The sequence below is a fragment of the Oryctolagus cuniculus genome, chromosome 16 (assembly GCF_964237555.1).
Source record: "Oryctolagus cuniculus chromosome 16, mOryCun1.1, whole genome shotgun sequence".
Classification (NCBI taxonomy): domain Eukaryota; kingdom Metazoa; phylum Chordata; class Mammalia; order Lagomorpha; family Leporidae; genus Oryctolagus; species Oryctolagus cuniculus.
In genome coordinates, this window is record NC_091447.1 from 41,983,246 (window position 1) to 42,005,340 (window position 22,095).

Here is a 22,095-nt window from a genome sequence, read left to right on the forward strand (position 1 = left end):
AAATTCATCCTTCCACACCTGTATAAATGTCCACCATTTCTTTAAGCGAATTACACACAACAGACATGCATTTCTTATTTTTTCTCATGTGTTACACAACATGTACCATATACAGTTTTCTGCATCCTGTCTTTTATTCAGTTAACTGTAAGTTGAGAGGTCTTTCTCTGTATTAGGCAGAAACAACGTCTTTCCTTTTTATAGCTGCAGAGTGTTCATGTGTGGCTGTGTTACACTTTGAGTAAGTCTACCTGAATTATTGCCAGCCTTTTATTATCATGGGCTATGCTGCAATGAATAATCTTAAAGATAAAATTTTATGCATAAACAATTATAAATGCCAAACTAGGATCCCTGCATAAGTGGATTTATAATTCAGATATTGACAAATCATCTAAACCTTGATACCTTCTTTATGTTTCTCCATTCCTTCCAACGATGGGTATCTAGAATATAATAGTCATTGCTACCACACCAATATATTTTATTTCCTTTGTTTTCTGTGTATAATTTACATAATAAAGAGGATTCTTAGTAATTTCACCTAAATCTATTTAATTATACATAATTAATTGTTGGATTTAAGGAAGATACTATTTTTTTCATTGTCATTAATAAATCTTTAAAGTACATTTATGCATTCATTAAGCAAGTTTAAGGTCTTAATAAATGTAATAAAAACATTTAATATGTGTTTTACAGGATTACAGAGAACAGAACATTTTTGTTGCATGAAAATAGAGATATTTATATCATATAGCAGTACATATTTTTTGTATAAAATAACATTGTGTTTTGGATCATATGTTAAATAATATTTTTTGTATATTCAGTTTAAGAATCACAATATGGTTACACTAGGCCACTTACAACTAACTTTAATGAATCTGTGTTCCTTTTCCAGATTTCCTTTCTTTTCTGAAATGCAATCCTTATTCTTCTATTTGTCTAAATTCTCTAGTGTCTTAACTTGGAGTGGTCCTGGGTTCTGTGTGACTAAGGATTCTTGGTTTTGCCCTACGACAATTGTTTCATCTTATTTATTTTCCCCTTGAATTCAGGGTTTTAATTGTCCCATCCCCCATGTATTTTTGATTTAATGGTTCAACCATCATATTGGCCTGATGGATTATTATATCTTCTCTCCAAAATTCTCTTTCCTGGTGACAGAAAGAAATGAAACCTCCCCTTAACATAAAACTTTATAGGCACCAAGGTCCTAAATCCCAGGCTGTGTTTAATGTTAAATGGTTAGTAGTAGCAGAACACCCCAAATACTAATTGTTTGGGGGTGCTTGAAAGAAATATGTCATTACTGTTTTTAAGTCTTATCTTGGAGTAGATCATGGTTTGGGCTAAAATTACCCCTGGACTCCCAATAACCCCGTTTGACGTCATCATTTGGAAAGTGACAGGAAACAGAAGGAAATAGTCCCTGCACTGGGTTTGCTGTAAGCTCCTTTTCAAAAGCCTGGGAGATCCTGTTCCTTCCAGAGAGGAAAGTGGACTTCAGAGAAGGTGAGAATGTACTTTATGAACTGCTGTAGGTCACAGGCATTCCCCAGTGTGGTAGGTCAGGTGCAGCAAGTCCAACCAGAAGACCCAGATGAGAGGGGTTCTGGTGCCACATTTAAAATTTTAGAACAAATTACTGACTAAGCTAGTTTGAGCCAGAGCTAACCTGCAAGGGTTTTGCTTGTTTTTCCTTTGCATCTAGCGGACAGGAAAGGGGGAAAAAAATGCTCAAAGGATAGGTCCCTTCCTTTGAGGAACTGTTGGCTGCAGTTAACTTCCCAAAGGACTTGAGCAGGTGTTGTACTCCACCCACAGGCTAGCACCACAAAGCTGAGGTCACTGGGAAAGGCTAAGCCTTGGACTGGGAGAAGGCATTTATTTGCAATACGTAGCACTGACAAAGGGTGAATGGCTATAACCTGTGAAGAATCCCTACAAATCAGTGAGAAAAAGGCAAACTAATATTTATCGTGAGCCAAGATTCATTATTTCTTTTTCTTGACAACTAAAACATAGCTTATTTACTCGGCTGAAAGGTTTCTTATTATACACAAAAGGTTTCTCCCTGCTGTTCACACTCATTTCAGGGAGTTGTGTTTTGTTTTTCTAGGCTTAAGCTTTCTCAACAGCTGCTGTTGCTGTTGGTTTGTTTCCTTTCAGTACCAAGGTGGGTACTTTCATCTAAAATCTTATTTTTAATTCCTTCTCTGGCAATTCTTTCATGGATTCTTTGCTAGGCATAATTATGCCTACAGTGGAACCAGCATCGTAAAGTCAACAAAATAAATCCTCCTACTCCAAAAGTCACATGATCATCTGTTTCTGCTAGTCAACAGCAACAACAAAAAAGTGTCCAAAGCCAGGCACAACAGATCCTAACGAACCGTCTAATACTGAATCTCATGCAGATGTTTTCAACATCTAACATTCCTAGGAGTTTAAAGGACTTTGGAGGAAAAGAAGAGGCCTGGTTGGCCCCAGCCTGGGGGGAAAGGGTGGCGGGAGTGATTGCAGAACCCCAAGTGTCTGAGCCAACACCCCAGGACTGGAGCAGGATCAAGGCCATGAGCTGGAGCATCCCCGGAAGCAGCCTGGACTATCAGGTCCCAGGGCCACAGCACTGCAGGGAGGCGGGGCCTCTTTCTGATGGCCATCCGGGTCCCTTCTCCAAGGCCACTCCTGTAGGAACACTCTGAACAAGATCTAGAGGATAAACCAGGTGGCTTGGCACAGTTCCTGGTTCTACTCATCTGATTCCTGTCAATGTTACAGGTATTCTACCTGCTCAGATTTCTAGTAATTACAGATCAAACATATTCCAGAAGTGAGAACTCAACAGCACGCATCTGTGAAGCAGAGAGAGCCATACTGGAGACCTGATCTCTAAACCCAAGTTTTCGGAAACCTATCGTTAACACCTGAAAAGTCATAGAAAGAAATAAAAATGTGGGTGTGGGAAAAGAGCTCTTTTTAATTAACGACACTCATTTTCCCAAGATAAAATTTTATTTGAGGCATCAAGCAATATACTTAAAAAAGAGGCGAATCAAGCACAAATAACATCCTTAATTTCATAATTTTACATCTGCCACTCTGCGAAGTGAGCAAAGATGAGAGGCGTGCATGCTTTTCCCCCCCGCAACTCTATCTCTATAGTGCTTAAGGAAGTCTCCTTTAAGTTTTGCTTGTTCTTCCTTAAAAGGCATGGTGGTTTTCTGCGGGAAACCGAAAATGAGCTGCTCCAAGGAGGATGAGGCTTCTCCCCAGAGTTGTTCATGAGATAACACAGCTGCCTTTTTCTTTGAAAGGATTCTTGTCTTCTGGAATGCCCTTCACCAGGGGATCCTCTCCAGAGCGCTCTTCAATATAATTCTTTATTTCTTCAGAACATTTAGACACCTTAAGTAAGGAAAAAAATAAAAGAGAATGAATTGGATCAGAGTTGTTCAAACATTGTACTACCCTTTAGTGAAATTAATAGAACTGAGCACAACCAGCTTATAAAAAATTATACACATACATATATGTATATCTTTGTGTTTCTCTACTCTTATTCTAGTATAAATCATATAGGCATGAATTTGATTTGAGGTATGTAAAATCTATTTCTTTCTATTGGTCATGGTCAAAAAAGTTGGAAAGTCTATGCATTAAATAGGTCATCCCCAGCAATTTCCATCCATCATACCTCATATGATTTCCTTCTTGGGTTAAAAAACAATTATGATGTGTCTATAATATTTTAGGAACTGAAACATTCCGACTGCAATCTTCCATGCTAATGAGCAGGTGCAGGAGTAGATAATCCCCAGGTGTTTTTGAGGTGTGTAAAGCCACCATTCTCACTATGGGTGTGTGCCCGATTCTGGAATTTCACAAAATGATAAAGCCTTTGGGAAAAGACTGTTCTGGAAAAGCTGGTGCTGCCCAAATTGCCCACTCTTTCCCAGCTCAGAATTCCATCCTCAGCAGGAAGGCAATTATCATAACAAAAGGCTTATCTGGGGTACAGTAGGCTTATCTGAAACTCTGTTTACATAATCAGTTTAAATTTTCTCTGCAATAGAGAAAGAATTGAGTAGTTTCTTCGAAGTCTACCCTTTGAGGCAAATTGCAAGAGTGAGTTTTTTTTTTTTAAGGAATAAAAAGGAAAAGAAAAAATAATTTGTCTTAATGAAGGCCTGCATCACTAGGAAGAAATTAGAACTACAAGTTATCTAAACTCCAGCAAATTTCAAGATACACATTAAAACTGGGCAACTGTTCCCACTGAATTTCTAATCCAGGTTGGTAACCTTGAACTCCTTAAATGGTCATCATTAAAACAAGTTTGTATATGTATCTCAAAATGTATGTCATTTTTTACTTACAAAGAAGTTCAGATAGTACTGTTAATACACCATGCATAATTATAAAACCTACACCTGTAATTATAAAAGGATGAGATTTAAAACTAAACAAAAACCAGAAATTTTACTATTTCATCCCCTGCAACCCAAAGCGCTCTTCATTCAAGTAAGTGCAGAGCCCACTGATCTGGTATTTAAAACTAGATGAAGTAGTTACATGACTTAAAATATGGCAAAATAAAATCTTCCCAAATACCATTTTTCAAATAACATTTGCTAACAATTTTTGCTACCTTCATCACATGCATGTTTTAAACGATTTCTCAGAATCTGAGGTACAAGTGTCCATAACCTGGATACGATTCATAGTCCTTGTACTGATTTGTTCTACAAGAGACTTCCTGAGGTTTCCCAAGAGATCTGCACACACACACACACACACACACACACCCAACATGGGTAGCTGCTCTTGTGACGCATTTCCTTCCATGATCAAGAAGACACATTTGACCAACCATTGGGACCTTGAGCCAGAATGCAACCTGCGAACTGTGGCTCCTTCGCCAGAGCAGAACTCACAGCTTAGAAGCCAACTATCCAGTGATGGAATAACGGACCCGGTTCAGCCCTGGCCCTGAGTGAGCCCTGAGTGAGAAGCCAGTTAGCCTCCCTGTGAGGGGCTGCATGGTCTCTAGGAGCTACCAGAAGGAGTTTGCAAATTATTAGTAGGACTTAAAGGCCTCTTCTTTTATCCTCTGTGAATATCCTGAAAGTTTTCCTCCCTCTGGCATACACCTGTGGGTTCTGGCATTGAGGAGCTGATCCGACAGGGTGTGGCCAGGAATGCAGTGCCCAGCAGGGAGAAACTGCAAATGAGTGACTCCATTCCCCTGCCCACTGAAACTTAAATAAGTAGAAGACACTCCTCTCCCTCTCTCTCTGTAAATTCTGCACAGTGTCACCAAATAGGACAATATTTTCCTACGGCACAGGTAACTATACCACACAACCCCAAGCCTCCGTGTGGGCGCCAAGTCAGGCGTCCAACACTTGCTGTACTGGGGGCTTGGCCATTTCTAAGCTCGAGTGACTTGAGGTTTTGAGAAGTAGGTTGATTAATCAGGTGCTGTCACTCTGCTTTTTCCTTTAAACTCGTTGACAGTATTTTCAAAGCTACAAAACTCTCAACCTGGTTAGAAGGGACATCCGGATACAAAACCCTAGGCAGCCCAAGCAGGAATTTGAAGATGAAGGATTACATTCAGAAAAGAACTGCAAAAAGGAAAACCCATCTCTCAGGAATAATGAGACCTTTACCACTAATTTATCATAACTCGGAGCAGGCAGGCCAGAGAGAATATCTACAGCATTTGCATCATTTCCATTGCTTTTCTTAATTTTTTTGGTGTTAAATATAAACACATAAAATGAATTCAAAATTCTCTTGCAGTGGAGAAAAGATTAATGTCTTTGAAAAACAAATAGCTATCCAAAAGCCCTTTCCTACACAAGTTGTCTGGGATGAAGAAGAGGAGGAGGAGGAAGAAGAAATAATGTCTTAAGGAAGCCCTGTTACCGGTAAGAAATGGAAGTTAACTGATAAAACTGCCCCTAAGTCTCGGCGGGGACTTGTGAGCCCTGGGCTGGCACTGGCGCGGCCAAGCCTCAACTGGGTCGAACATTCGGGATCCCACGCACACCCGTGGGCGCGCAGTGGTTTACTGATATCTGACGATCACTGCAGACTCTCTCTATCCCTGAGGCGTCCTTATACGACACAGACTGGGCGCTAGACAGGGATGAGATCCACACGTAAAAGCGGAGGTTCTGACACCGTGCTCGGGGCCCGGCGGGCTGTTTGAGGGCGCCGCTGCAGGCCCCTGGTAAAATCCAAACCCAGGGGATGCGGCTGGGAGGCTCCGAAACGTGGTGTTTGAAAACGGCTCCCCAGTACCACCGCTTCCAGTAGGGAAACTATCCAGAGAACCCGGCCGCCTCGCCTGTTCCCTGCCCCTGAACTTGGGCAAGCAGCTGCCTACTGTCGGCGTCCCCATTCCTCCGGCTTCCCCTTCCCCTCCTTTAGCCCCCGAGATCTCGCATAGCCTGGCAGCCCCTAGGCACTGCCATAGACAAACTGCAAGAAACCAATCAACCCAACAGAAAGACCCCTCTAGGCGTCCCCGGACCTGGCCGGGCGATGCTGACGCCGGCTCCAATGCAGATTCCGCAGCAGCCCATTTACCTGCTGTCTCTGCAACTTCACTTCTTTGCGCAGTTGCTCAACTTCCATCTTCAGCTTTTCCTTCTCGGGCAGGTCTTCGATGTGCAGGGCAGGCATTTTGGCCGCGGGGCTGGGCCCAGGGGGCGCGGGGGCCGTGCAGCCGCTGCGAGCGCTGCGCACCAGGGCGCGCCCAGAAATAACCGCGGGCCGCCACTGCCCGCCCGCCCCGGGGCTGTGACCGCCTCCCGGCGCCGGCTGCGGCCGCCGCTCCGCAGGGCTCGCCTCCCCCGGGTCGCTCCGCCGCGCCAGTCCTCGCCCGCGTCCGGGGGGCTTCCAATCCCGGGAGGCCTGCCCGGGCGCGCGGCCAGGCCGGGTTGGAGCGGCGCTGGCTCGGGTCCCGCCACGCCCGCGGGGCGGGGCGGGGGCGGGGGGCGGCCGGGCTGGGCCCCGCACGAGTTCGACTTTTTGATTTTTTTTTTTTTGGTTTAACCTCTGCGTCCAAGTCACATCCGGGTTTTGTTTGCAAAGAGAGGAAAAGGAGGACACTAACCACAGCAGGAAACAGGGGCCATCAACTCCCCCCAAGAACTTCAAAACTGCGCAAAGTGGGCTCCTTCCCCAGCTGGGGCCAGAGCGGCGTGCGGGGGCTGGGGTCCCCAGGAGGCCGCGCCCGCGCTGGCCCCAGGCCTGAAATGCATGCACGCGTCTGGGACGGCCCTTGGGGACAGCTCGCGGGCGCGCTTTCGCCGCAGTAGCGGAGTCTGCGTTTTCTCCGGGGGATGCTCTGCACTGGGTGGGAGACGCGCGCTCCACGGAGCAGAGACCTTGAACTTTCTCGGCAGAGTTCCCGCGCTCCGCCTTGTCTGAGCCTTGAGCACTAAGAAGGTCCTTAGGGCAACTCACACGGGGGACCCCAGACGGGCGCCCACGGCCGCCGCGGCCCAGCCCTGCGGTTCGCTGGTTCGCTGCAGGACGGCGGGAGACCGGGACTCCTGACCAATCCTGCAACCAGGGCTTGGGATCCTGTTACCGTCCGGTAGCACGTGGAGCCTCCCGCGCCCGCAGGGCCGTCTGCCTAACCGGAGAGACGTGTGGTAGCGCTCTCTGCGGCGGAAGAGTGGCACCAGGCAGGCTGGCCGACAGGTGGTCAGCGTCCTGCTCAGAGCGAGGGTGGCGGGGCTGCGGGTGGCTGGCGCGCGCCCACCCCTACGGTCTGCTTGACATCTGACGCTGTGCAGTTTCCATTCCTGGCCCGTGCACTTTCCTGGATGTAGGCAGTGGGTTCTCGGAGTACTGGTGTCTGTCCTTGTGGGAAAATAATGTGCATGTACTTGCAGCTTTGGGTAGCCAGAAGAAGTGTCTGATGTGAACCATGCTTGCGTGTAACGTAAACCTTCCCTTTGACTGTAAACTCAAATCTGTTAACCGTGCTCAAAAGCCTAGAAGAAAATAAAACATCCGTGCAAGCAACTTTCCCAAACAGCAGGGTATTTCCCTTTCTCTCCAGAGTCAATATCAGGAGGAGAGTGGGGGTCTTCACTGAAAATTTCAGGTCCCTGACTTCCGACATTCCCCGGTTGGTGCATTTTTTTCTCACCAGGCTCCGCCTACTTCTGCTCCTGGAGTGCAGTGTTAGGAACCGGGAGCTACTTAACGGGCCCTCCTAGATTGTGTTCCCAGCTCTGCCCCTGGCTGTCACAGGAAAAGCATCAGTTACATTTTTCTGGGTTTGGATTTTCTAATTTGTCAAATACGTGGTGGGGAGGGCGTGAACCAGCTGTTTGCTGTGGCTCTGCCCGAATTTGCGCGTTTGCAAATGATAAACCGCTTTGATGGAGAAAACGTGAAGCAGCTGCATTTTCTGTAATGGGAACAGCCAGATCTCCCAGGCTCACAGAAGTTAGCTCCTCTGCCAGAGTTTTCCTTGTTAGGAAGCAGGGAGCCAAGGCAAAACCGACATTTCTCTCCAGAACAGACTCCTTTAAAAAAAATTCCTATTCCTTAAATTTGAAAGGTTGGTTAAAATTGCTTAACCAAGTTGGTGAAAGTGATCTAAAGTGGCCTAAATTAAATAAGTTGGTTAAGTAAATTAAGGTGAGTATATCTTTTCTAAGTCCTAAAAATAGAATTATTTTGGCCTGGAAATTTCTTCCCTCTGAAATCATCTAGTTACATAATGGGATAAATATTTATAAACCCATATTGGTGCTTTAGCTTTTTCCACAGTATTTAGGAGGCTTAAATTAGAGATGAAGTACTTAGCAGTGTACTTTTAAAAACTTTTGATTGTTATCACACAATTCATATGTTAGTATCTTATTAAATAAACTGATTAAACCAAAATGAATGGTGAAATGCTGACATCCCATGACCACACAGTGCTCTGGAAAATGTTTTATTGTTAATTGGTTTTAAATGGTAAAATGATGGTAACACTTTTTATTTTTGTTTTTAGGATTTTTTATTTATCTGAAAGTCAGTGCTACAGAGAGAGCAAGAGACAAAGACAGAGAGAGAGAGAGAGCTTCCATCTGCTGGTTTACCCTACGATGACCACAATGGTCATGGCTGGGCCAGACAGAAGCCAGGAGTTTCATCTAGGTCTTCCACATGTGTGGTGGGCGCCCAGACACTTGAGCCATCTTCTACTGCTTTTTCCAGGCCATTAGCAGAGAGCTGGATCAAAAGTGTACCAACCAAGACATGAACCAGTACACATATGAGATGCTGGTGTCACAGGTGGTGTCTTTACTGTTATAACACAACGCTGGCCCCACGCTTTTTTTTTTTTTTTTTAAACAAAAGTTTCCATATTCCCTGACCCCAGACACTGAGAGTCCCAGGGAAGAACCATGGTCAGCAATTTCTCACGTACTCTTGCAGAAATATTCTATTAGCAATAATTTGAAACATTTTAATTCATAATAGCTGTATCTGAATATAGTGTAACTTTTAACTTATATTTTATTTATATATTTTATCATTTTATATAAATTTTTATATATTTATAAGTTTATATATTTATAAATTTTTATGTATTGATACAAAACAGTATGGACATGGTATGAACTGATTCTATAGTACAAATGAAAGCTGTAGCCAGAAATGACCTTTTATGAAGCACTCTAGTGGTCTTTGAAAAATGTTTTGGACAAAATTTTTAGTGAAAACAACCATTTTCACTTTTCAATTATAAGAACAATGACCATGTAATTTCCACTTTGCTGTGCAAACAAGGGGAAAATAGTTTTTTGGCTCTTTTCCTAAGTTGCTAAAAGTCAATATGAAAAAACTCCATAAGAAAGTATTGAGGCCGGCGCCGCGGCTCACTAGGCTAATCCTCCGCCTAGCGGTGCCGGCACACCGGGTTCTAGTCCCGGTCGGGGCGCCGGATTCTGTCCCGGTTGCCCCTCTTCCAGGCCAGCTCTCTGCCGTGGCCAGGGAGTGCAGTGGAGGATGGCCCAGGTGCTTGGGCCCTACACCCCATGGGAGACCAGGAAAAGCACCTGGCTCCTGGCTCCTGCCATCGGATCAGCGCGGTACGCTGGCCGCAGCGCGCCGGCCGCGGCGGCCATTGGAGGGTGAACCAACGGCAAAGGAAGACCTTTCTCTCTCTGTCTCTCTCTCTCACTGTCCACTCTGCCTGTCAAAAAAAAAAAAAAAAAAAAAAAAGTATTCAAAGTCGTCATAAGGAAATGATTTAATACTACTTGAACTCAAAAATGATCAAGGTTCTGGTCTTATTTTGCCCTGTGATTTTTGTTGAACAAATAAGCTATGTTATTTCCCAAATTCTGCTCCTCTAAAACTGATAAACAGTGACTGGTTAGCTCATTGAATTGAAGATTTTTTTAAATTATTAAATACATAGTTGATGCACTCTTGATTCACTTATTTGCTTCAATTTGTTAAAAATATTTGCGTGGCAAGTTTTAGGAGCTCACTTATTTCACATAACTATGTATAATTTTCATTTTCTAGACGTATATAACATCAACCCATGAGATGATGTATCTGGTGTTCCACTTATCTCAACAATGACTTTTAATTAATGATATCAAAAAGTTTTCAGCGTGTGCGTCTAGCCTAGCAGTTAGAGATTGGTAAAGGCACCTGAACCGCACATTGTAGAACCTGAGCTCCTGTCCAACTTCGGCTCCTGACTCCAGCTTCCTGCTAATGCAGACACTGGGAAGCAGCAGCGATCTCTCAAGTCGTTTTTTGTTTGTTTGTTTGTTTTCCTTCAAGATTTATTTATTTATTCATTTGAGAGGTAGAGTTACAGAGAGAGGGAGAGACAGAGAGAAAGGTCTTCCATCTGCTGGTTCACTCCCTAAACGGCTCCCAATGACTGGAGCTGGGCCTATCTGAAGCCAAGAGCCAGGAGCTTCTTCCCGGTCTCTCACATGAGTAACAGGGGCCCAAGGACTTGGGCCATCTTCTACTTCTTTCCCAGGCCATAGCAGAGAGCTGGATTGGAAGTGGAGCAGCCAGGACTTGAACCTGTGCCCATATGGGATGCCGGTGCATGGTACCAGCTTTACTCTATGCTACAGTGCTGGCCCTGGTGTCTCCAGTTGGGTTTTTGCCACTGCTGTGAGAAATCTGGATGGACTTCCCAGTCCCAGGCTTTACCTTGGTCCAGGCCCGGCTGTTGCAGGCAGTTGGATAGAGAACCAGCAGACAGGAACTCCTCTCCTTCTCTGTCCCTATCTGTCCCTCTGCCTCTCAAATGAAAAGGTAAAAATCAAATGAGTTCTCTTTTTCATGATCTTCCTACAAGACTTTAATTTTCAATTCCATAATGGGTCATTTTCATTATTCACTTTACTATGTTTCTTCATGTTAATACTTTCTTTTAGAGATTTAGGAAGTTTGTTATTAGCTTTGTTTTGAAATCTGACTGCGATCAAATCAGTCCAACTTAAAATACGTGAAATGCTTTGTTCTTTCTTGCCAAAGCTTGAATTCACTTATGTATGCAAGAATCTCCAAGTAGCTCAAATGATACAGTATCTATAATAACTCATTCTCACTAATGATGCCAGGAGGTTTTGTTGAAGAGCAAATGGCTAAAGGTGTGTGGGTAGTGCCTTACTCCCTTCTACCTGGGAATACCTGACAGTGAAAGAACAGCTTCTGGTCAGAACACTTACTGCCAGGGAAGTTCCCTGCGGGGAAGCCATGATTCCATTTCCTTCTTCTCGTGCCTTCTTTCCTTATATTTCCTTCCTGTGAGTTCTCTCTTATTCAAACTTTTGCTGACAATTTGTATTTTTAAACAAGAATTTTATGCCACTGTTGATTCAATCATTAATTAAACCACAAGAATGCTGAATTACCCAACATAAGCATTTCATAAATATTTTCCTTGCTTGCTTTTAATTGAATTAAATATTTATGAAGTCAATTACATTATAGAGACAGTTGGTATAGCAGTTTTAAAGATGAACAGAGCTTCTGGCTTGGGACATTTACAACAGAGCATTGAAATTAAGACAACTATATAAATTATAACAAGAGAGAGAGTAAAATCTGTTGGTGGGGGTCGTTTGACATGGCGATTAAGACACTGCTCGGGACTTCTGCATTCTATTTCAGAGTGCCTGGGTTCAATACCAAATCCACTTTTTTTTTTTTTAAGATTTATTTATTTATTTATTTGAAAGTCAGAGCTACACACAGAGAGAAGGAGAGGCAGAGAGAGAGAGAGAGAGAGAGAGAAAGAGAGAGGTCCTCCATCCGCTGCCTCGCTGCCCAGTTGGCTGCAACGGCTGGAGCTGTGCTCATTCGAAGCCAGGAGCCAGGAGCTTCCTCCACGTCCTCCATGTGGGCACAGGTGCCCAAGGAATTGTGCCATCCTCCACTGCTTCCCCAGGCCACAGCAGAGAGCTGAATCCGAAGTGGAGCAGCCAGGACCCAAATTGGCAACCACATGGGATGCCAGCACTGCAGGCAGCATCCCCCCAAATCCATCTTGATTCTAGCATCCTACTTAAGTGCACCCTGGGAAGCAGCAGGTGGTAGCTCAGGTTTTAGGGTCTATGCCCCTCACTTTGGGAAGTACCCAGCTCACAGCTTCAGACTAGAGCACTCATGGAATGAGCCAGTGGATAGGAGAGCTCTCCCTCAGACAGATCTAGCTCTGTCTCAGCCTCTGTTTCTCTCTCCATAGCCCTGACTGTTAATGAACAACTTAATACATTATCCCTCTTAGTAGTTTTTTTATCTGTTCTACTTAATATGACTGGTTTAGTTCTGTAATTGATGCACAGTTATTCTTAAGTGTTGAAAATTAACTGAAATGTGATCCCTGTTGAACATGGGAGTGGGAATGGGAGAGGGAAGAGATGTATAATTTGGGACATGCTCAGGCTGACTTGCCCCAAGTGGTGGAGTTGGAAGCATACCAGGGGATTCCAATTCAATCCCATCGAGGTGGCATGTACCAATGCCATCTCACTGTTCCAGGTGATCAATTTCAGTTCACAGTTGGTCATGGTGGAGGGACTGGGAGTCAAAGGGAGCACATAAGCAAGTCTAGTACCTGCTAACGCTAACCAATGGAGTAAATAAGGGGGAGAGTGATCCAACATGGGAAGTGAGATACTCAGCAGACTCATAGAATGGCAGATGTCCTAAATAGCACTCTGGCCTCAGAATCAGCCCTAAAGGCATTCGGATCTGGCTGAAAAGCCCATGAGAGTATTTCAGGCATGGAAAGCCAAGACACTCTGGCAAAAGATCTCTGTGAGTGAGATCCCAGTGGAAAGAACAGGTCTTCAAAGAAGGAGGTACCTTTCTCTGAAGGGAGGAGAGAACCTCCACTTTGACTATGACCTTGTCTAAACAAGATAAGAGTCAGAGAACTCAGAGGGCTTCCATAGCCTTGGAAACTCATGACTGGAGCATAGGGAGATTACTGATGCCATAAACAGGAGTGTCAATTGGTAAAGTCAACAACAGGAGTCACTGTGCACTTACTCCTCATGTAGGATCTCTATCCTTAATGTGCTGTACATTGAGATTTAATGCTATAATGAGTACTCAAACAATATATTTCACTTTGTGTTTCTATGGGGGTGCAAACTGTTGAAATCCTTACTTAATGCATACTAAACTGATCCTCTGTAAAAAAAAAAAAAAAATCATCAATTCCCAACTTGACTCTCACTGGGATTAAACATGACAATAGGTCTGCTCTGATTTCATCATCATTTAAAAAAAAATCATCTATTATTTTTCACTTTATGTTTCTGTGTGGGAGCAAACTGTTGAAATCCATACTTAATGTATACTAAGCTGATCTTCTGTATATTAAGATAATCGAAAATGAATCTTGATGTGAATGGAAGGGGAGAGGGAGTGGGAAAGGGGAGGGTTGTGGGTGGGAAGGACGGTATGGGGAGGAAGCCATTGTAATCCATAAGTCGTACTTTGGAAATTTATATTCATTAAATAAAAGTTTAAAAAAAAATAAATTAAAAATGAAATAAGGGGGCCAGTGCTGTGGTGTAGTGGGTAAAGCCACCGCCTGCAGTGCCAGCATCTCATATGAGCGCTGGTTCGAGTCCCAGCTGCTCCACTTCCAATCCAACTCTTTGCTATGGCCTGGGAAAGCAGTAGAAGATGGCCCAAGTGCTGGGCCCCTGCACTCACGTGGGAGACCTGGAAGAATCTCCTGGCTCCTGGCTTCGGATCAGCTCAGCTTCGGCCATTGCGCCCTTTTGGGGAGTGAACCATCGGAATGGAAGACTCTCTCTGGCTCTACTTCTCTCTGTAACTCTTTCAAATAAATAAATAAAATAATTCTTAAAAAATAAATAAAAGGTTTCTGGGAAGAAAAAATAAATAAATAAAGCTTATTTTGTCCATCGTTGATTTAATATGTCCATATAAGGATCCATTCTAATCCTTCATTTTATGTATAAGAAAATTGAAGGCTAAGAGAGTTGAAGTCACTTTTCCAATGCTTTCAACTAGAAAAAGCAAGAGCCAAGGTTTTAATTAAGACTTGTCTGGCTCCAAAATCCATCTTCATTTGTAAATGAAAGCCAAAGATGTTGGCTATGATTATACTCTACATGTTACTGAATATCACAGCAAAGACTTTATATTTATTTTAATCAGATACATGGAATTCACTAAATAAACACTAGTTTACACATGAAAAATCCCTAGACAGACCACAACTAAGTGAATTAATAAAATAAATAGCATGCTAGATTTTGATGGGTGCCTTGAAGGGAAATGGAGTGAAGCAGGGAGACAGGAAATCCCGAGGGACTAGCTGGAGACAGATTGTATAATTCCAAATAATAGGAAAAGATCCTCTCCTGAGGAAAAAAGACACAGAAGATTCCACAGTTTAGCCTGGAATCCTTTAACACCCAAAGCATATTGGATGAAGACATGGGTGAGAGTTTGCTGCTGACAGTTCAGCCAGATACTCAGTCTTAACCTGAGAAATTTTCTCACTTTTTTTAAAGATTTATTTTATTTATTTGAAAGGCAGAGTTACAGAGCAAGGCAGAGCCAGAGAGAGAGAGAGAGAGAGAGAGAAAGAGAGAGAGGTCTTCCATCTGTTGGTTCACTCCTTGAATGACCGCAATGGCCAAAGCTAAGCTGATCTGAATCCAGAAGCCAGGAGCCCTTCCAGGTCTCCCACATGTGTGCAGGGGCCCAAGGCCTTAGGCCATCTTCTACTGCTCTCCCAGGCCATAGCAGAGAGCTGGATTGGAAGAGGAGCAGCTGGGACCTGATCTGGCACCCATACTCCATTCCAGACCAGATAATAGATTATTTTGTCTGTGTTTCAAAAGTATGACAATAAAGTTGATATAATATAAATTCACTTACAAATGTACAGGTTATTTTTAAAGAAGAATGCATGAATATCTCATTTTTATTTTATTTTTTAACTTTTATTTAATAAATATAAATTTCCAAAGTACAGCTTTTGGATTACAGAGGCTTTCCCCCCATAACTTCCCTCTCACCCGCAACCCTCCAATTTCCCGCTCCCTCTCCCATTCCCATGAATATCTCATTAATTATGTGCAATCCCTGTGATAAATCCTTTCAAGAAAGACACAGACTTATGCATTATCACATCCAATTTTTATTAAAAGTTTACTTTTATAAATTTAAAAATACATGCATGTGCTTAATAGTATTCTTACATAGAGGAAAATCCACATGGTCATTAAAATTCAAGATACTGCAAGAATTTTTTTCCTTATGAAATCACACAGCCTCCTTTGAGCTCCTTGAAGGGATTTTTGTCCTCTGGGACACCTTTTACTAGTGGATCCTCTCCAGATCTTTCTTCAACATAATCCCTGACTTCTTCACAGCATTTGGATACCTTAAGGAGAAGGAGAAACAGATGACTCATTTGGTGCAAAACAGAATACTGCAGATGGCAAGAATTTTTTATGACAATGAATTTTCATTTTGTATCATTCTAATGTGAATGTTTCTGCTTTCCGCCAATGTGCATACATCTCCTAGGAGAGAAGAAAGGGCTGCCCCCTTTCCCGGACCTCCTGGCCACATCTCAGCCTAGGGTTCCCAGCACACACAGCCTCTAGCTTCTTCAAATCGGGATCCAGCGATCAGAACACAGCTGGAAACATAAGAATGTCACCTGGTCAGCATTGATCCAATCAGTTTTCCTCATTCCATAAATGTGACTTGTAAAGGCAGAAGGAAATGAATCATTACTCACGCCCAGGCTTATCACCACTCCTGGATTCTCAGAAGTATACGCACACACTTTTACATAAAACTCGTCTACAGTGATGAGTGTTAATGGGTCAGGGACCCTTGGCTAAGTTGTTCAATATCTTCCAGGCATCCAGAACACAGCCTGCATTCAGCTGATGCTCTGAACTTTTGCTGAACCAAAGTATTTATTTTGTCTATGAGCTTGCTTCGCACTTATCTGCACCATTATAGTAATGGCTTAGTAGAAAAATCAGATTTTGGTATCTGAATGGATACAGCCAGAGTCTATTAATGTACCATTAAACACTCTTTCTAGAGATAGGCAATGTCCAATTAATACATAAATATAAATATGTGTGAATGTACATATGCATATGCCACCTACCTTTAGAATCAATTTTTCATACTCTTATAGCTTCAACTTGTTATGTTTTCAATTAATATATGCTTCATGACAGCAACACAGAACTAATTCAGTTTGGGCAGTCCAGTAAGTGTCCATTCCAAGAGTTATTTAACCAACATATTTTTTTTTCAAGGAACATTTTTGTGGCATTTTTATATGCTAATTCCCAGCCACGTTAGACATAAGACTTTATATTGTTTTGCAACCCTGAAGTCCCATCCTCTACCTATTAGAAGAAATTGTTTCCAACTTTGGGCAAGGAGAGTCCAGTGTCTGCTTCATAGAACAATAACTTGCAGATTCATACTTTTGAAATATGATTTAGATTCACTCCTGTTTTTCCCCCTCCTCAGTGTTCCCACACTCCCTCCCAAATGCTCCCTCCCTTAACCCCACCCAGATGCCAGGAACACAGGTAAAAATCAGTCAGTGAGGGGCTGGTTTTAACAGTATCTGGGTAGAATCTGAAGTCAAAAGGACCAATGTCTTCTTATATGGTTACTTAGAATGATATATGAGTATGTGTCTAAAAATTATTTCTGTGACATTTCTTATATGCATATGTGGTTTAAAATAGGATTGCATGCCACAGTGAGAAGTGCATTCTTTGGTGAAGACAGCTCATCTAGGGTCCCATTACTGTAAAATAAGAATAGCAACACTGGTTGCATTAAGCGCCTAACAAGAGCCTGACGCAAGAAGATGCACCATCAAAGGTAACTTCTTTTAGCAAACACTACAAAGATTGTTTTTAGCCATTGCCTGCCTCATCATTGAGAATCTGTCAGTTTTAGAAACTAGATGCAAAGGGTTTTCTTACTCTGACAATACTAGTGCATTGACAACAAAATAGATTGAGGCATAATATGACAAGTTTGGTTCATAGATATTAATAATTTTAAATATCAATAGTAAAATAGTGTAGAAAGCACTTGTGTCCTGGACGTTGTTCTCAGAACTTTGTGACCATTGTCATATTTATTTCTCCCAATTGTCCTCTCAATTAAATGCTATTACTACCTCCACTTTGAAGAACACAGGCAGATGTCAATTACGTAGATTAGCTTAAGTGAAGGTGACACAGGCCGAAAGTTGTTGTGGAACCAGAATCTGAGTCAGGAATATGGTTCCGAATCTACCCATTGAACCATGGTAGTGATACTACGTCAGTCAGAACTCTAGGTTCAGGACCTGGCGCTTCCATGATGAATATGTGTTCACCTGAATGCTTTATCTCCTGCAAACCTGTGCACTGAAATCCTAACCCCTAAAGTGGTGGTATTAGATCATGGGAGCAGAACCCTCACAAATGGAAGCAGTGTCCTTAGTGAAAAGACCCAGGGAGCTTCCTAGTTGCAATCACCAAGCAAGGACGGAGGGAACAGAGCACTGTGAATGAGGGAGTGGGCCCTCACCAAACACCGAACCTGCTGTGCACCTTGACCTTGGATTTCCCAGTTTCCTGAATAGTAAGGAATAAATTTCGGTTGTTTATAAGCTACCCAGGCTGTAGCACTCTGCTATAACAGGCTGAACAGACTAAGACAATGTACCTCCCCCCACACACACTTCTCTCTCTTTCTGTGTGTGTGTGTGCGTGTGTGTGTGTGTGTGTGTGTGTGCAAGTGCTTGCCATCTGATATTCCAAGAGCCTGGAAACTGAATAATAGGGGAAAAGGACCCCAAAGCCTGGTGGATGGTGATGTATATGAACTTTATCCCATATAAGAATTCTGAGGTAAATTTACCACAAGTGAATAATAAGTATGAAGACAACCAGATTGCTTACAAAACAACAATCCTGAGTACACAAATAATAAGACAGTGTTTGGATTTTTTTTTTCAAATAAAGAAGAAAGAAAAACATTCCTTTACCGCAGACATTTATTTTTCCTTCAAATTACAAAGATAAGGGTTTCAACTTATTTCTTGCATGTTCCAAGTTTTGTGCTGGTTATAGACTTAGTTTTATCTTTACAGTGAAACACATTTTATTTCATGGAAAGGAGAGCAGGTAAGTTTGAGACAATTATAAATATAAAAGAAGCTAAAATCCCAATTTTGATTGGGAGTAAAATTGTAAGCAAAGTACGAAGAGAATATAAACTCCCTTTCCACTTTGTCTTGATAAAGTTAGATTTTTTTAAAAAAATATGTAATATGCTGTTATCATCTACAGAGAAGTTTTTGTTCTACAAATTTCCTAAAATGAAGAAATCTAAAATGCACATCTGTGTTTTCCAAGCTTCAGTCACTGTTTATTGTTGGAAGCTTTATTCCTTTGCCATTTCTATTCCTTCTAAGTGCAGAGAACTCTTGTAACCATTTCTGAGACCTGCCAGATGTGTCTAGGAGGAGCCAAGGAGTTCTTGTGCTTGAATTCTTTGTTAGGTAAAAGAAAATTTGCAAAAGAAGAATGGAATGCATTCATTTATTTCTGACCATGACAGTGCTGGGATCTGAGGTCATGGCTCTAAGTGTCTCAACAATCACAAAATATTACATGGAAAAAAGGAAAAGCTTGTGAATTTAGAAAAGTAAAAACAAAATACCTGTATGCATTGCTTCACTTTATTCTATAGCTAAAATACGATCTCTATTTCATATTCTTCTTCCCTCTCTTCTGTCCTTTGTCTGTCCTTTCTTCCTTCCTTCCTTCCTTCCTTCTTCCTTCCTTCCTTCCTTCCTTCCTTCCTTCCTTCCTTCCTTCCTTCCTCTTTCTTTCCTTTTTAAAAAAATAACTCTTTAAACTGTAAAATCTTTCCTAGTTTGGCAGTCATGCAAAGCACAGATTAAAGGTTAAATTTGGCTTATGGAAAATAATCTGCTTACTCCTTGAATTAAAGTCTCAATCAACAAAGAATTATGATTATTAATTTTATCAGTCTCTGATGAAGTTTTACTTGAACAGTTTATTTTGAACCATATTTAGCCTCCTCAGTCAATAATAAATAAATGAAAGACAGTTAATGCTTTCCAATTTAGCATTCCACAACATCTTTAGCTTAAACTAAATCCAGAAGCAAGCAGGAAATTACCAGCATTCTTTCCAGAGTCACCTCTTTCTTGAGCTGGTCAACTTCCATCTTCAACTTGTCCTTTTCCGTCAGGTCTTCGATATTGATCACTGGCATCTTTCACCTGCCAAAAAGATAGGAAGTGAACACATAGAACTGAGTTGCTGGAATCACTTTGAGTCCACCTTAGCCAACTGTGCTCTCAGTTTGTCACTTACTAAGCAAGCTGTTCTTTGTTTTATTTTAAATTTCCTGTGATAATCAATTTCTCATGAGCCGTCTCTGAACAATTCTAGCACTGAACAGTAGTCTTGGGATTTTAAAGCTTCTTCGTAATCTTCTCTAATATGATTAAGCCAAGTATCTGACTCTAAACACCTGCCAGTGGGTTTGCAAGGAGGGGTCAGTGCCGTTCTATAAAATCTGAAATGCTTAAAGCTCCTCCTTCCCCCCTCTCTTTGTCATAGTGTAAGATTTCGGGTCATCAACCTTCATCTTCCAGTTCCAAAGCTGCTCACTTTATAATTTGTGCCATTTAACCTAGTTCGAGGTCATTTTGAGGACTGCTCATTAATCTGCTAAATCACTAGCGTACTTAATCTGGTATTTAAAAGGAACCGTATAAAAAGTGTTATTATACTTCAGTATAATGACTTGAAAAGTGATTAATTTGGAAATACTATAAACAACCTTCTTCATCAGAAATAAAGTAGTGTACTATTTACAACTGTGTCTCCAAGCAATACCTGGGATTTCTATGTAACTCTCATGAATTGTATAACAAGGATAAACAAATGCAGTAGGTTAGCAGGGGTACCAATGCACATCTCAACAAGAATAGACCCCTCCATCCTACTAGGAATCTTCTCATCTCTTCAGTTGGAGCCATCTTCCTCATTACACATTGATTCAAGTGATCCTCCTGTGAAATTCTCTAGGAAATATTTCATGGTAGCCAAGTGGTGCCCTTACAGGGATTCCTCTTACAGGATACCACATGTGCATCATTTAGTTCCCTTGACATCATTTGTAGTAGATGCTGTTGTTGCCCTGCCCATATCTCCAAACTTTCCTGCACAGGTTGGTTTGGCTGATGAGAACTCAGGTATTAACTGATTGAAACTAGGAGATTCTTCTCCAAGCTGGTCCCTGAGGGTATTGCGTAACAAAAGGTTGGCTGATGTGTGGTCCAAACAGCCTCACCTTTCACTTCTGGACAAGCTTTCTGCAATACGGAACCTTCCAGAACTCCTCAGGTTTGGGATAATGCTAGTCTTCTGAAACCTCATTTTTTATTAACTTCTCCTCCTGCTCCATCTTGCTTTTCTTACTCCTCCAGAGGTTTCTTCTGTGAGCTTGCCCTTGATAAATCACTTAGGTTCTGCTTCCAGGAGATCCAACCTTAGATATAATGGATCATTAGGACCTTTCCTAGGAAGGACAGACTCTTTGTAACTTTCTTGTGCTCATTTTTGCTTGCCTATTATTGTCTGTATTGTTTAGCACACAGAAGAGAATCAGGAAATCTTGACAAAGGCACTTTTAAAAAAAATTTATTATTTATTTGACAGGTAGAGTTATAGACAGAGAGGGACAGAGAGGTCTTCCTTCTGTTGGTTCACCCCTCAGATGGCCGCCATGGCCGGCGCCGTGCTGATCTGAAGCCAGGAGCCAGGTGCCTCCTCTTGGTCTCCCATGGGGTGCAGGGCCCAAGCACCTGGGCCATCCTCCACTGCCTTCCCTGGCCACAGCAGAGAGCTGGACTGGAAGAGGAGCAACAGGGACTAGAACCCCACGCCCATATGGGATGCTGAATCCGCAGGCGGAGGATCAACCAAGTGAGCCATGGTGCCAGCCCCGACAAAGGCACTTAATCTGTCTTAAATGATCACCTATACTAGATAAAAGGCAAGTCATCTAACTTTATTTTATTAATTAACAAATAATTTCTCTAAAATGCTGTGATTCATTATATTTAATAATGTTTAACACGAGAAACACTTCATTTAAAGGAACTGTATTCTTAAATGATTCAAGAAGGCTGGTGTTGATGCCACAGGTCTTACATGAAAATGATTCAGAGGTCAGGGACCAAAGTTTTTACCTTCCTCATGGCCATAGAGAAGCACAGCATAGGCAGTGCATGTGGGGATCCCAAACGTTCAAAGTCGCATTAATGCCAAGGGCTCACAGAATCACAATCCAGTATATCATCTACAAAGGTGCCTGGAGTCCAAGTGCCCAATCATGCAATGGAGGGCTGTAGAGCTGGGGTTACAACAGGTATTTGTTTTCTGCTCTGGGTTGTTTTCCCCTCCAGCAGGTTTCTCACATCTACCCTGCTTCCAGTCAGTGACG

General features: G+C 42.3%; 2 protein-coding genes across 2 annotated transcripts; both read right to left on the reverse strand.

Moving 5' to 3' along the window:
• Nucleotides 1–3,002: 3,002 nt before the first annotated feature.
• On the reverse strand, nucleotides 3,003–6,987 carry GNG11 (G protein subunit gamma 11). The gene is made up of 2 exons (XM_002713802.5): nucleotides 6,607–6,987; nucleotides 3,003–3,414 (listed from the first exon to the last, which is right to left on the reverse strand). The coding sequence occupies exons 1-2, from the start codon at nucleotides 6,700–6,702 to the stop codon at nucleotides 3,289–3,291; spliced, it is 222 nt and encodes a 73-aa protein (XP_002713848.1). The 5' UTR covers nucleotides 6,703–6,987; the 3' UTR covers nucleotides 3,003–3,288.
• An 8,696-nt stretch (nucleotides 6,988–15,683) lies between these two features.
• On the reverse strand, nucleotides 15,684–20,112 carry GNGT1 (G protein subunit gamma transducin 1). The gene is made up of 3 exons (XM_008261722.3): nucleotides 19,956–20,112; nucleotides 19,759–19,861; nucleotides 15,684–15,952 (listed from the first exon to the last, which is right to left on the reverse strand). The coding sequence occupies exons 2-3, from the start codon at nucleotides 19,852–19,854 to the stop codon at nucleotides 15,824–15,826; spliced, it is 225 nt and encodes a 74-aa protein (XP_008259944.1). The 5' UTR covers nucleotides 19,855–19,861; nucleotides 19,956–20,112; the 3' UTR covers nucleotides 15,684–15,823.
• Between the last annotated feature and the right edge of the window lie 1,983 nt (nucleotides 20,113–22,095).